Source organism: Eremothecium gossypii, chromosome V, assembly GCF_000091025.4.
Source record: "Eremothecium gossypii ATCC 10895 chromosome V, complete sequence".
Classification (NCBI taxonomy): domain Eukaryota; kingdom Fungi; phylum Ascomycota; class Saccharomycetes; order Saccharomycetales; family Saccharomycetaceae; genus Eremothecium; species Eremothecium gossypii.
The window spans coordinates 151,130-163,635 of record NC_005786.2 but is presented as its reverse complement, the minus strand read 5'-3'; the positions used below and the strand labels follow the sequence as shown (position 1 = coordinate 163,635).

Below are 12,506 nucleotides of genomic sequence, written 5' to 3'. Positions count from 1 at the left end.
GCGATATAGAATAACCGTTTTAGATTTAGCCATCGCAACAAGCCGGCACACGGGCGGCTTACCGAGCTCGACCAAGCCTTAGAGGGAGTACGTGCACAATTAATATATGTTAGACACTATATGTAATAATTTCACATTATACCGAATTCCAGAGACAAAAACTCGCAAAAAATACCCGGCAAAGAGTCGAGCAGTTTAGATGAAAGTCTCGTATGGAACTGGGGACAAAGTTTGTGGGATGTTACCTTCGGTGGAGACAACACGGGACTCTCTTGGCTGAGCTGGCTGTCTCTTCAACTGAACAGCGACACCCTGAGCCTTAGCCTCGGCCTTCTTGGCAGCGTTGGCCTTCACTCTCTCCAAGAACTCCTGTCTGCACTTGGAGTGCTTGATGTGTTCAACTCTCAAGTTCAATCTCTTCTCAATGTATCTGTTGCCGACCATTTTGTAGATGATGACACCGACAGAGGACTTGGTGACGTTGTAGACGACACCGGTCTTACCTTGGTAGAACTTGTGTGGCATACCCTTGTGAATGGCACCGTTAGCCTTGATGTCCACAATGTCACCAACCTTGTACACCTTCAAGTAGGTGGACAATGGGATAGTTCCGGACTTTCTGAAGTCCCTTTGGAACATGTAACGAGTACGAGATCTGTAACCGTGACTGTAGAGCTATGTTAGTACCCAGCCTTCTGCCCTGGCCAAGGCTACGTGGAGCACGGCAAGCGCTGTCGCCTGGCATATATCCTGGGCGCCATAATCAGCATCTGCACGACGCTGAGTGTGCTGCTCGCTCCCGTAGAACGTGGCCACCGTAACTAGCATTTCAGACATACGATTTACCCATCTTTGCTTATTGACCTTGCTGTATGCGTTCTTCCGACTGCACCACACTACGCAGTCAGGTATACCAGTCTTAAAACTTTTCAGTGCCCTGCCAGTGCACCGTGGGTTCCGTGGCAGAGCAGGCTGACCGGGTCTGGCGGGCAAGCAAGCGTGCACGGCGGACTGTGCGCGGGTGTCGCGCGAGTGCGCCCGCGGCGGCCCGGCCCCGTCCGCTGGGGTGTCTGCCCAGCCTAGGCTGAACCCACGCGGCCCTGCCGGGCTGCGCTCCGCTAGGCTCGGCCACGGGCGACGCAAGCAGGCAAGAAAAAACATACTTCTGATGTATGGGTGCTGCAGTCACAACACGATCTCGCAGACACGGGCGGTTAGGCTAGTCAACGCTTATGAGCGCCTCGTCCCCACTGGCTCGGCTCGTCGCCGTTGCCGCAGGCTGCGCAGCCCGTATCACCCGGGCGCCGGCCGCGGAGGAGCGTACCTCGCGACGTGAGACACAGATGTATCTATTCATATTAGGCAAGTACATCTATACAGCCATTTCGGGATGCCCAAAATAGTGCGCTAAATACGCAGCTGGACTGCAGGCCGAAGCGGGGATTAAGAAAAACCAAGGATTGCTATAATACAGAGTATGAGGTTAAACAATCTATTCTTCGTCTTCAGCCCCACCAGCAGCAGCAGCAGCTCTCTTTCTGGCCACTCTACCTGGTCTGCCACCGCCGAATGGAGAGGTGACGGCAAAGTCAATGTGCTTCTCGGAGTCCAATCTCACCATGAAGGATGGGACGTTGACAATCTGCTTGCCCACAGCAATGTGTCTCTGGGTGATCAAGACTCTGGCGTGGTGCACGGACTTGGCTAGGCCCAGCTTGTACACCTGGGTCTGCAGTCTTCTCTCCAAGAAGTCCTCGATCTTCAAGGCCAACACGTAATCCAACTTCTTCTTGTCCTCGGACAAGACACCGATTCTCACAAGACGGCGGATCAACGCGTTACCCTCGAACAGACGCTTAGGGTCCTTCTCGTCACGCGTCAACAAGTCTCTGGCAGCACGTCTGATCTTGGACAGCTGGAACGAGATACGGTAGATTTCACGCTTGTTCTTCAAACCGTACTCACCCGCTAGCTTCAACTCCGCGTCTAGACGCGCAGACTCGTATGGTCTCTTTGGCGTGGAGTACGTCTTGGAGTAGGTTCTTGGGGCTCCTGCTCGAGTTAGTTACTGGCCGCGTCCAGTCGGTCCCGTCCTTCGCGCCGCCGCCCACTGGCCGAGGCCTGCGCACACTGGAGTGTCGGGTTTCCAGTGCGGCGTGGGGGCAGAGTGCGGCGAACCGCGAAGGACCCGAACCTAAGGCTAGCGCCGGTTTCCCGGCCGCTCTGCGCTCGCTGCGCATGTCATATACGTACTTGGCATTTTGTCGATAGGGCTGTGGGAGTGGGAGTGCAGGTGAAAAATGCATCGCCGCCTTTAAAGCCCGTGCGCGCCTGTGCGTGGGTCCCAAGTGGTGTACGGGTCCCGCAGTCACACCGTCTGCCGCCGCCTGTTGAGGGTGTCTGGGTCCTGTTCCATCGCGCAGGCCACCTCCTGCGCTGCGGTTCGGGGGCAGACAGCCAAATTTGGCGTTTCATATAAAAAGAGGGAAAAGGGGCGAGAAGTGATTGTCCGGGCGGCCTTAGGAAGCCATACAGAAAAGGCAGTGGGTACATTCACGCCTTACGCGGGAAAATATAAAGCAAGTACGCGCCCGGGAGCGATTATATAGTAGTAAACAAGGACTAGAGCCGGGTACACAGGAACAAGGCCAAGAGAACGTGCTGTGGAATCGGAGCAGCAACGTAGAGCAAGATCAAGATGGCATCGCAGGCGTCGAGGTTGGATCGTCACGTGATCCTATTGGAGAGCGGCTCGACACAGGTGGTGCGCAACGTGGCGGCCGACCAGCTGGGGGACCTGGCGCGGCAGCACCCGGACGAGATCCTAGTGCTGCTGTCGCGGGTGTATCCGTATCTGCTGAGCCGGCGGTGGGAGACGCGAGTGACGGCGGCGCGCGCGGTGGGAGCGATCGTGGCACATGCGCGGCTGTGGGACCCGAACGGCGAAGGCGGGGAGCTTGCGGGGGAGGAGACGCGGCAACTGGAGGCGCTGGGGCGGTACGAGTGGCGGGGGCTACAGGACGACAGCGCGCTGTACAGCCTGGCGCAGTGGGAGCTGGGCAAGATCTTCAAGGCGGGGCGGACGCTGCTGGCGGCTCGGTCGGACGCGTACGCGGCGGAGGAGAGCAAGAAGCAGGCCGTGCTGGCGGAGTACGTGCTGGAGCCGGCGGTGAAGCGGGAGGGCGTGGAGGCGCCGATGTCGCCGGCGGAGTCAAAGAAGAGCGCACGCATGCTGGCGATGGCGAAGCGGCGGCGCAAGATCCAGGCAAAGACGACATCGAAGAAGCCGCTGGACTTGTCGCAGTCGTCCGTGGCGCGCAACCTGATGAACCAAGACGCCGCGGCAGACGGCAGCAACGAGGACGAGGATTCCGGTAATAATAATAATAGCAGTAACCATAATAATAATGATAATAATGATAGCAGTCACAGCAACACCGCGTCCCCGCAGCAGGTGCCGGTGCAGCTGAACAACCCTCGGCTGGAGATTACAGAGCAGCCGGACTCCAACAAAATTATGATAGAGTCGATGGTAGCGCCATTGCTGGAGAAGCAGCAGCGCGTGAGTGGTCTTGTGTGGCAATTCCAAGGTATTTTTGAGCTGTTGCTGGATAATTTAATGAACGATTCATGGGAAATCCGCCATGGGGCGGCTCTGGGTATTCGGGAGATTGTCAAACGCCACGCCACTGGCGTCGGGCGCATAAAGGGCAAGACTAGGCAGGAGAACGATCTGCGAAATAAAAGGGCATTGGAAGATTTGGCGACACGGCTGCTGACCATATTTGCACTAGATAGATTTGGCGACTTTGTGAACGATACCGTGGTGGCCCCTGTGCGCGAGTCAGCAGCTCAGGCGCTTGCAGCGCTACTGATTCATTTGGAGGACGATTTGTCAGTGAAGATTTTCAGCGTGTTGGAGCAGCTTGTCCTGCAGGATCCGAGGTACGTAGGCTCCCCGACTAAAATATGGGAGGCCACGCATGGTGGTCTCCTCGGCATTCGATACTTCGTATCGATCAAGACAGATTTTCTGTTTACCAACAACCTCCTGGACAATGTGGTAAACATTGTATTATATGGTTTAAATGAACGGGATGATGACGTCCAGAGCGTTGCAGCGGCAATTTTAACACCAATAACGTCTGAGTTTATTAAACTGGAACCCTCAACGATAGATCTGGTTGTATCCGCTATCTGGAACTCGCTCTCTCAATTAGAGGACGATCTGTCGTCTAGCGTTGCGTCCGTTATGGATTTACTAGCAAAGCTTTGCCAGCACCAGGAGGTCCTTGACGTTTTACATCACAAAGCTTCTACGCACCCAATGGAATGGTCGTTCAAATCTTTGGTACCTAAGCTATATCCATTCTTGAGAAATACAATCACGAACGTCAGAAGGTCTGTTTTAAACCTTCTACAAGCATTTTTGTCCATTGAAGATGAGACTTCGAAGCAATGGATAAATTCAAAGATCTTTAGGCTAATATATCAGAATATTTTATTGGAACAGCATGATGATATTTTAGAGCAGTCATTTCACGTTTACCGTACTATGCTTGAAATTTACAAGAGTAAAAATCCAGATAAAAGTTTAGATCATATTTTCAGCAAGCATCTCGCCCCTATATTGCATCTCTTGATTACTCCAATTGGTGAGCAAGGAAAGAATTATAGCATGGAAGCACAATATCTTTTGAAGCCCTCACAAAGCTATCAGTTTAATACCGAGAGGAAAAGGTCAAGCATGACAGCTTTAAATAAATCCGATATTCCCATGCCACTCCATACTGAGCATGTTAATATTGACGCTCCAATGATAGCAGGGGATGTTACTCTATTGGGCGCAGACGTCATTTTTAAGACTAGGGTCCTTGCTGCGAAGGCCCTAGGCTATACCTTAGCTGCATTTCAGGAATCTACGGTTAAGTCGTTTTTTGAAACTGCTTTGCTGAGTTGCCTGGATTTGCCATACGCGACACCCCGGATGTTAGTCAGTATAACCGTTGCAGAATATTGTTCTAGGTGGACATTCCTGCATCCAGAAACAGCGTTTCCTCCAAGTTTTGTTGCTGATTACTTTGGTCCGATATTCATGGAGTATTTGTTTGATCCATCTAAGCTGCCTGTCTTCAGAGAATTGGTGCCAAGCCTCAAAGCACTGAGAACGCAATGTCAAAGCTTGATGACCACTTTTGTCGAAGTCGGCATGCTTTCTCCTCAACGACTTCCTCAATTGGCCATAATTGTGAAGGGAGAGGCCGAGGCGGGCCCTGAAGCATTCTATATTGAAACTGCCGAAAAGGTATGTGATGAGCACTATGAAAAACTGTATCAGTATATGTCCAACTCCTGTAAGATTTTGGCAAAAAAACCGTTGGAAGATGCTCGGTACCGCATTCAACAAGCTATTGATGTTGCAAAGGAAGTCAGGAGATCCCGCAATTCGAATATTTTAGCAAGTTACGCATCGGCAACGCTTTTGTTCGATGGGTTGCCAAAGAAGTTAAACCCATTTATTCGCTCTTTAATGGATAGTATCAAGGAAGAACAGTGTGAAATCCTACAAAAGCGTTCTGGAGACTCGGTCATTTATTTGATTATGGAGTTAGTAAAGAATGGGAAGGTGAACGTTGCAAACAAAGTTGTGAAAAATCTATGTGGATTCTTATGTGTGGATACCGCTGAAGTACCTGAGTTTTCTCCTAACATGCATTATACGGATTCGATCTTAACCCTAATCAGAGAAGCGAACTCTTTAGCAGTTCAAGATAATGCATCAATTAAATTAATGACTAAGGAAGCACAAATAAAACGTCGGGGCGCCATGCACACCTTAAGTTGTCTGTTGTTGCAACTTGGGCCTAACGCTTTAACACAAGTACCGCAGTTGAAAGCGTCGATCTTTGATCCTTTACTCTCATTTGGTGATCTTGATTCTGATAGTGATTCGATTGAGCCAGAAGTTGGTCAACAACTCGTGGATGCATTAGGAGTTTTGAGGGCACTGTTCACGTACATGGATCCAGTAATTCATTTGGAACATGTGTTTACGCGGTTACACGATCTCTTAAAATACCTGACTTCACGCTACTCCGTCGTACGTTACTCTGCTGCGAGAACACTGGCTGAATTGGCAGTAGCCAATCCAACTCAGGTTATACCCTTCATTATTAAAGAGGTACTTCCACTCATGAACAATGCCGGCTCTGTAATTGCCCGGCAGAGTGGGACAGAGTTGGTATACCATCTTTGTCAATCTATGGGAAGCGATATTCTGCCTTACATTGTGTTCTTGGTTGTGCCATTGCTAGGCAGGATGAGCGACCCTGCTCCTGACGTACGCAGTTTAGCCACTACAACATTTGCGTCTATCATTAAGTTGGTACCATTAGAAGCTGGGATTGCTGACCCTGAAGGGTTACCAGAGGAACTGTTAAGAGGACGGGAAAGAGAACGTGATTTTATCCAACAAATGATGGATCCATCTAAGGCAAAACCCTTTTCACTACCCGTTGCAATTAAAGCTACCTTGAGAAAGTATCAACAAGAGGGTATAAATTGGTTGGCTTTCCTAAATCATTACCATTTGCATGGAATCTTATGTGACGATATGGGTCTGGGTAAAACATTACAAACTATCTGTATCATTGCAAGTGATCAATATCTGAGACAAGAAGATTATAAAACTACGAAATCTGTAGAGACGCGGCCTCTGCCGTCATTAATTGTCTGTCCTCCATCGTTGACCGGCCATTGGGAACAAGAATTTGAACAATACGCGCCCTTTTTAACGGTTTTGGTTTATGCTGGTGGTCCATCGACTAGATATCCACTGAGAGGGAAATTGGGCGATGCGGATATCGTGGTCACCTCTTATGATGTTGCTAGGAATGATATCGATATTATTTCGAAACATGACTACAACTATTGTGTCCTTGATGAAGGCCACATAATAAAGAATTCACAGTCAAAGCTTGCAAAAGCTGTTAAGAGTATACGAGCTAACCATAGGTTAATCCTTACAGGTACTCCTATTCAAAACAATGTTGTGGAGCTTTGGTCCTTATTCGACTTTTTGATGCCTGGCTTTTTAGGTTCAGAAAAAGCCTTCCAAGAACGGTTTGCCAAGCCAATCGCCGCTTCCAGAAACAGTAAAACCTCTTCAAAGGAACAAGAAGCTGGTGCACTGGCACTGGAAGCTCTGCATAAACAGGTGCTTCCATTTATGCTGAGAAGATTGAAGGAGGATGTTTTGTCGGACTTACCACCAAAGATCATTCAGGACTACTACTGTGAATTAAGTGATCTACAGAGGCAGCTATACAAGGACTTTGCAAAAAAACAGAAGAACATTGTTGAACGGGATATTGAAAATACGATGGAACTAGAAAGCAAGAACCATATTTTCCAGGCTTTGCAATATATGAGGAAGTTGTGTAACCATCCCTCGTTGGTTCTAAGCAAAGACCATCCACAATACAATCAAGTACAGGATTACCTATCACAAACTGGAATGGATATTCATGATATTGCACATGCACCAAAACTTGGTGCATTGCGTAATCTCCTCCTCGAATGCGGGATTGGTGTTCAGGATGTAGATCAAAACAGCATTTCACTCCCTTCATCGGAGAACGTTATTTCTCAACACCGCGCATTAATTTTCTGCCAACTCAAAGATATGCTGGATATGATTGAAAACGACCTATTCAAAAAATACTTGCCCTCAGTCACGTACATGCGGTTAGATGGTAGCGTCGAATCCCGCGATAGGCAGAAGGTTGTCCGTAAGTTCAACGAAGACCCATCCATCGATTGTCTTCTCTTAACAACAAAGGTGGGTGGATTGGGTTTGAACCTAACCGGCGCAGATACAGTCATTTTTATTGAGCACGATTGGAACCCAATGAATGACCTTCAGGCGATGGATCGTGCGCACAGATTGGGACAGAAAAAGGTTGTTAATGTGTACAGGATTATTACCAAAGGCTCTTTGGAGGAAAAAATCATGGGCCTACAAAAATTCAAAATGAACATTGCATCAACAGTGGTGAACCAACAGAACGCCGGTCTAGCATCCATGGATACCCATCAATTGCTAGACTTGTTTGATACCGACAATTCTCTTGCGCAGGTCAAGGAGGAAAAGGCAGGTGCCATCTCCGATGACGTCACGAATGAAACTGGGTTGACAGGAAAAGCAAAGGAAGCTGTCAGTGAGTTGAAGGAATTATGGGATTCTTCTCAGTACGAGGAAGAATACAATTTGGACAATTTTATCAAAACTTTGCGTTGACGTGCATAGGCGCGACGAACTCATCTTTAAACTCACCGTATCACTGTCGTTGTAGATATAGTTGTAACTTTTGCATTGGATCCTGCCATCTTTACTACCATCTTGTTTATATATCTGTAATTGTAACTTTATAATACACTCACTGCATTTAATTAGGCCAGTTTTCTACGCTGGGTAACTCCTCAATCGGGTTTACGGGTGTCTGTCTGACTTTATATGTAAAATCAAGATGTGATGTCAAGCAATTCGGACTGCAGGGTATCTCATCAGCATAAGATCGGCGAACATGTCCTCTTTAGAGGCTCAACTGGAAGATAGAAGACAGCGGCTTATTCTTTTGAAAGAGAAGTATGGTTCAACGGTGGAGCACCCTATAGATGGTACTATCAAGCGAAGAACTCCAGCTACAGGAGCAGATAATGAAATACCAGGATCCCTAGAAGATGATACAGACGCAGGAGATGGTGCCCGTCGCACAGGAGGGGTAAAGTATGAGAATGTCACTGTACGGTCATTGGCACATTCGTTTGAACGAGAAATACTCGCGAAACATGGGGAGATGAATGATTATAATCCTGACGAGGATCCTCGCTCTCGTGAAAAGCAGTTAGGTAATAGGGTAGTACGTGCACACAGGCGGTCAATACAACAAGCATTGGATGAGCTTCAGCAAAGTACCGATCGCACACTCAAAAGGATCGTACGGAAGCGATATTTTCAGGACGCAGGAAAAGATAGCCATGAGGGTGATAGCTACAATGAGGGGAATGACGAATCCTCAGGATATGATAGAAGCAGTTAGTATAAAGGTAGCATTGTTCGTGGTGCGCTTTCCTAGTAAATAATTGTTATATAAAATGGCAGCCGGTATAAAATGCATCTGGGAAGTAGCCTGAGCTAAGTGAGGTTAGTTAGGATTGTGGAAGGATTCATATGTGTAGACTATTCCAAATATTATGAAGGAAATAGCACCACCCAAGTTTACTGTCCGCATGCTTATGCGTTTTGCCAGTAACTTGCCGCCAATTACCGCTACGGCGGTGCAGATGAGATGACCGATGGTTGCACCTAATATGACAATCCAGTATTGGCTACTGGATGCCATCGCAATGGTGGATATTTGAGAGCGATCACCGAACTCTCCTAGAAATACCATAACAAAAGTCTGTATCCACACAGGCGAGAAATACAGTGCTAAACGGTCGCCTACCTTCAGCAGCATGTCATTTAGGTAGCGGTTATTGACTAGAGTGCGTTTATCCTTAATGACCCCGCCGGATTCGGTCTCGTTGAGATTTGTGTTCATATCATGGATAGCAATCTCCTCTTCCACCTCCGCTAGTTCTCCCTCCACGCCAGCATCCTTAGGAGTCTCAAGGCTTTCCAGGGCCAGCTTGTAACCAAATATGAAGAACAGAATACCTGCAGCAAACTGAGTATAGCGTTGCGGGACAAGCGAGGTGAATGTACCTCCTATTATGCCTGCTAGTACGGTCATCAATGCAAGAGATGTGCTGGCAGCCGAAAATACCAACAGACGTGGATGACGCATGGCCATCAGTGCAGCTATCAAAAATGTCTTATCGCCAATCTCGGAAACTCCTACCATGGAAACCGCCATCAGTAGATCTTTCAGTGTGCTTGAAGAGTGCAAATCATCGACTTCTTGCTCCCTAGTAGCAGCAGCGCTTACCACTGAAATAAACAGCGCCGCTATTAGAACTCTATTGATTGTCTTCATTAGCCTAGTAGTTGAAGCGATGCCTTAATGGGCGAGCAGCTGTAGTCAGAAAGCTCAACTCGCAGCATTGTAGTTTGTAATTAACTTAACAGCCAAGCAAGCCGGCCAGTCTCGCGACATGAAAAGAAAAAAAAACAAATATGAAATAATGGCGATAAAAAACGTGGAAGTGGCTCAACTTTCAGCTAGACATAGATGATAACAAACTAGCCTTTTCTGGGATATATGTTTTCCTTGTAGGTTCTTTCTGCCTCCTTGCAAAGAGATCATAATTTTGGGGATTATATAACAGAAGCCAGCGCGACGATAAAGTCTTTCAGGTCGACTGGCAGGTTCGTGAAGTTCTCAGATAGTGCCTTCAGGGGGAGTTTGCCCATGGTTCTGCCGCTGAGACGTAAGTCCTGTGAACGCTGTTAGTAACATAACCTTTTTCCATGAAATTGAGGCTCAACATACTGCACATCTTGAGACAATTGGTTGGAGCGCAGCCTGAACTACGGGGCTGTAGAGCATGTGCTCCTTGCTGGCGTGTATGACTCCGGCTGTTAACAGTTTTGAGATATTCAATTCCAGGATATTCTGGCAACCCTGTGTGGACGGCGTAGGAACGTTGAATATCCCATCTGCACGATCTATGAAGGCAGGATCCATGGAATCCAGTAGATTTGACGTTGCAAGGGTAAGGAAGTTCTTGTATTTTTTCATGTTATCCAACTGTGTCAGCAACGTATTTACAACGCGAATCGCGTCGGTAGTTTCATTCTTGTTAATAAGGCTTGATCTAGAGAACGCAATCGTTTCCACCTCATCAATGAGTAAGCAAACAAACTGATTATCATTGATACCGTCTTTGATCAGTTTCTCGAGGTCTTTAAATATAGTGTCAATGTTCTTGGAAGATTCGCCAAACCACCGGGAGAAAACCTTTGAACAGGCCAGTTCCACCAGAATAACTGAAGGAACACTCTTATTTTTGGGTAGCAGTCCGCTATGCAATCTTATTGCAAGTTTGTGGCAAAGTGCTTTGCATATGGTCGTTTTTCCAGTGCCAGGAGGGCCATGGACTAGCAGTAGTCTGTTGCCTCCCGTGTTCACGCTCAATGTTTCCTCAGGTATGAAGTGCGACATCTTAAGAGCGATAGTTGCATAGTTGAACAGCTGGCCTTTGATGTCATCGTCAAAGTAAAGCGCTTCCCAAGCCCCCTCGTACTCTCGAGAGGGCAAAAAGTGGACTCTGACTAGCTGAAATGTCTCGGGGGAAAACGGCAGCCACGATATGCTCGGATCTAGCGGAGTCAACGTTCTTTCATGTCCACTTTCATCGTCTTTAAGGTCTATCTTGTCGAACTCGTCGCTAATCGCAGAAGCGAATGATATACTGAAGCGCTCGGGCGTAGCATAGAAATTAATGTCAAACTCCTTTCCCCTGGCGTGATCAATCATAGTCTGCAGCTTTTGGCCCTTCCCAAGTGCGTCCGCAACCATCCAAACAAGGTCGTCCGCTTCCACGCCAAACGAAGGTGCCCCCGTGGCCTTCTCAATATAAAGTTTCTCGATACAGAAGGAAATCAGCAGGTTTCCCTGGTAGTCTATTACCTGGTTGTTGCCGCCCGTTGCAAAGTCATGCATCACCACCTTAACTAAGCTCCTTATGAAGCTTTCTTGGGCTTTTGTCGGTGTCGACGCTAGTGATACTGCACCCTGTCCATTAAGAAGAAAATCATATGCACAATGCTCCCGGTCAAGCAGTTCATCTTCTTCCAACTTTTGAAGTCTTCTAGTGACAGTGCGCACTAGAATTTCTTGGAAGGTAGCGGTCGGGTCCATATTTCCCTCATCTCCAATTTCATGTAACATTGGTATAATCAACGCAAGCACATCCTCCTTCAAGCAACAGTCTACAGTGTACCGCACCATTTCCACTCGCTACTCTCAGTGTTTGTGTTTATCTGGTAGTGGTGGTTAGAAGTTTAGCCGCCGAGCTATTTTTTTGGCAGGAAACACCTGAAAGAAGGCCAACAAAAATAAGTAGCGAATATAGAAGAAATTAAGATAGCAGCTTGTATCTCGTAACTACTATAATTCAGTGTTGATGGCGGTACATTCACAAATCAATAATCGGGCCATAAAATCAAGTTTTTATTCTCATATTATCCGGCAAGTTTGCGTATTGAGTGAAGAAATCTTTCCAGAAGTCGAAGCTTGGGCAAATATATCAACGTACATAAAGAATAAATAAGCTGGGTTTTAGGAGTATCGTCATAGATATACATAAAGAGCTAGAATAGTTACTACTGCCATGTATATATCATTGGAAGCGGAATACTCGTGAGCAAGTCGCTTCCTGTGATATCCGAGAGGAGATCTCTATTTACAACAAGTTTCCGATATAGTGTAACGGCTATCACATCACGCTCTCACCGTGGAGACCCGGGTTCGACTCCCGGTATCGGAGGATTCTGACAT

The 12,506-nt window shown here is 47.6% G+C and overlaps 6 protein-coding genes and 1 non-coding gene across 7 annotated transcripts; 3 read left to right on the top strand and 4 right to left on the bottom strand.

Annotated features, from left to right (window-relative positions):
- Positions 1 to 195: 195 nt before the first annotated feature.
- Positions 196 to 850, bottom strand: RPL21A (60S ribosomal protein eL21; the record flags this gene model as incomplete). Its single annotated transcript, NM_209960.1, has 2 exons — positions 196 to 667; positions 840 to 850. 2 exons carry the CDS (start codon positions 848 to 850, stop codon positions 196 to 198), a joined length of 483 nt encoding a protein of 160 aa, NP_984607.1.
- A 642-nt stretch (positions 851 to 1,492) lies between these two features.
- On the bottom strand, positions 1,493 to 2,260 carry AGOS_AEL255W (40S ribosomal protein uS4; the record flags this gene model as incomplete). The annotated part of the gene is made up of 2 exons (NM_209959.1): positions 1,493 to 2,052; positions 2,254 to 2,260. 2 exons carry the CDS (start codon positions 2,258 to 2,260, stop codon positions 1,493 to 1,495), a joined length of 567 nt encoding a protein of 188 aa, NP_984606.1.
- A 438-nt stretch (positions 2,261 to 2,698) lies between these two features.
- Positions 2,699 to 8,299, top strand: MOT1 (DNA-binding ATPase; the record flags this gene model as incomplete). Its single annotated transcript, NM_209958.2, has 1 exon — positions 2,699 to 8,299. The coding sequence occupies one exon, from the start codon at positions 2,699 to 2,701 to the stop codon at positions 8,297 to 8,299; it is 5,601 nt and encodes a 1,866-aa protein (NP_984605.2).
- Positions 8,300 to 8,585: 286 nt separating this feature from the next.
- AGOS_AEL256CA (AEL256C-Ap) lies at positions 8,586 to 9,101 on the top strand (the record flags this gene model as incomplete). The annotated part of the gene is made up of 1 exon (NM_001355325.1): positions 8,586 to 9,101. The coding sequence occupies one exon, from the start codon at positions 8,586 to 8,588 to the stop codon at positions 9,099 to 9,101; it is 516 nt and encodes a 171-aa protein (NP_001342261.1).
- Positions 9,102 to 9,206: 105 nt separating this feature from the next.
- On the bottom strand, positions 9,207 to 10,040 carry GDT1 (putative ribosome biosynthesis protein GDT1; the record flags this gene model as incomplete). Its single annotated transcript, NM_209957.1, has 1 exon — positions 9,207 to 10,040. The coding sequence occupies one exon, from the start codon at positions 10,038 to 10,040 to the stop codon at positions 9,207 to 9,209; it is 834 nt and encodes a 277-aa protein (NP_984604.1).
- A 281-nt stretch (positions 10,041 to 10,321) lies between these two features.
- On the bottom strand, positions 10,322 to 11,957 carry PCH2 (Pch2p; the record flags this gene model as incomplete). The annotated part of the gene is made up of 2 exons (NM_209956.2): positions 10,322 to 10,441; positions 10,497 to 11,957. The coding sequence occupies 2 exons, from the start codon at positions 11,955 to 11,957 to the stop codon at positions 10,322 to 10,324; spliced, it is 1,581 nt and encodes a 526-aa protein (NP_984603.2).
- Positions 11,958 to 12,423: 466 nt separating this feature from the next.
- On the top strand, positions 12,424 to 12,495 carry AGOS_t0100. Its single transcript has one exon. It is a non-coding gene; the product is annotated as a tRNA-Glu (tRNA).
- The last annotated feature ends 11 nt before the right edge of the window (positions 12,496 to 12,506 follow it).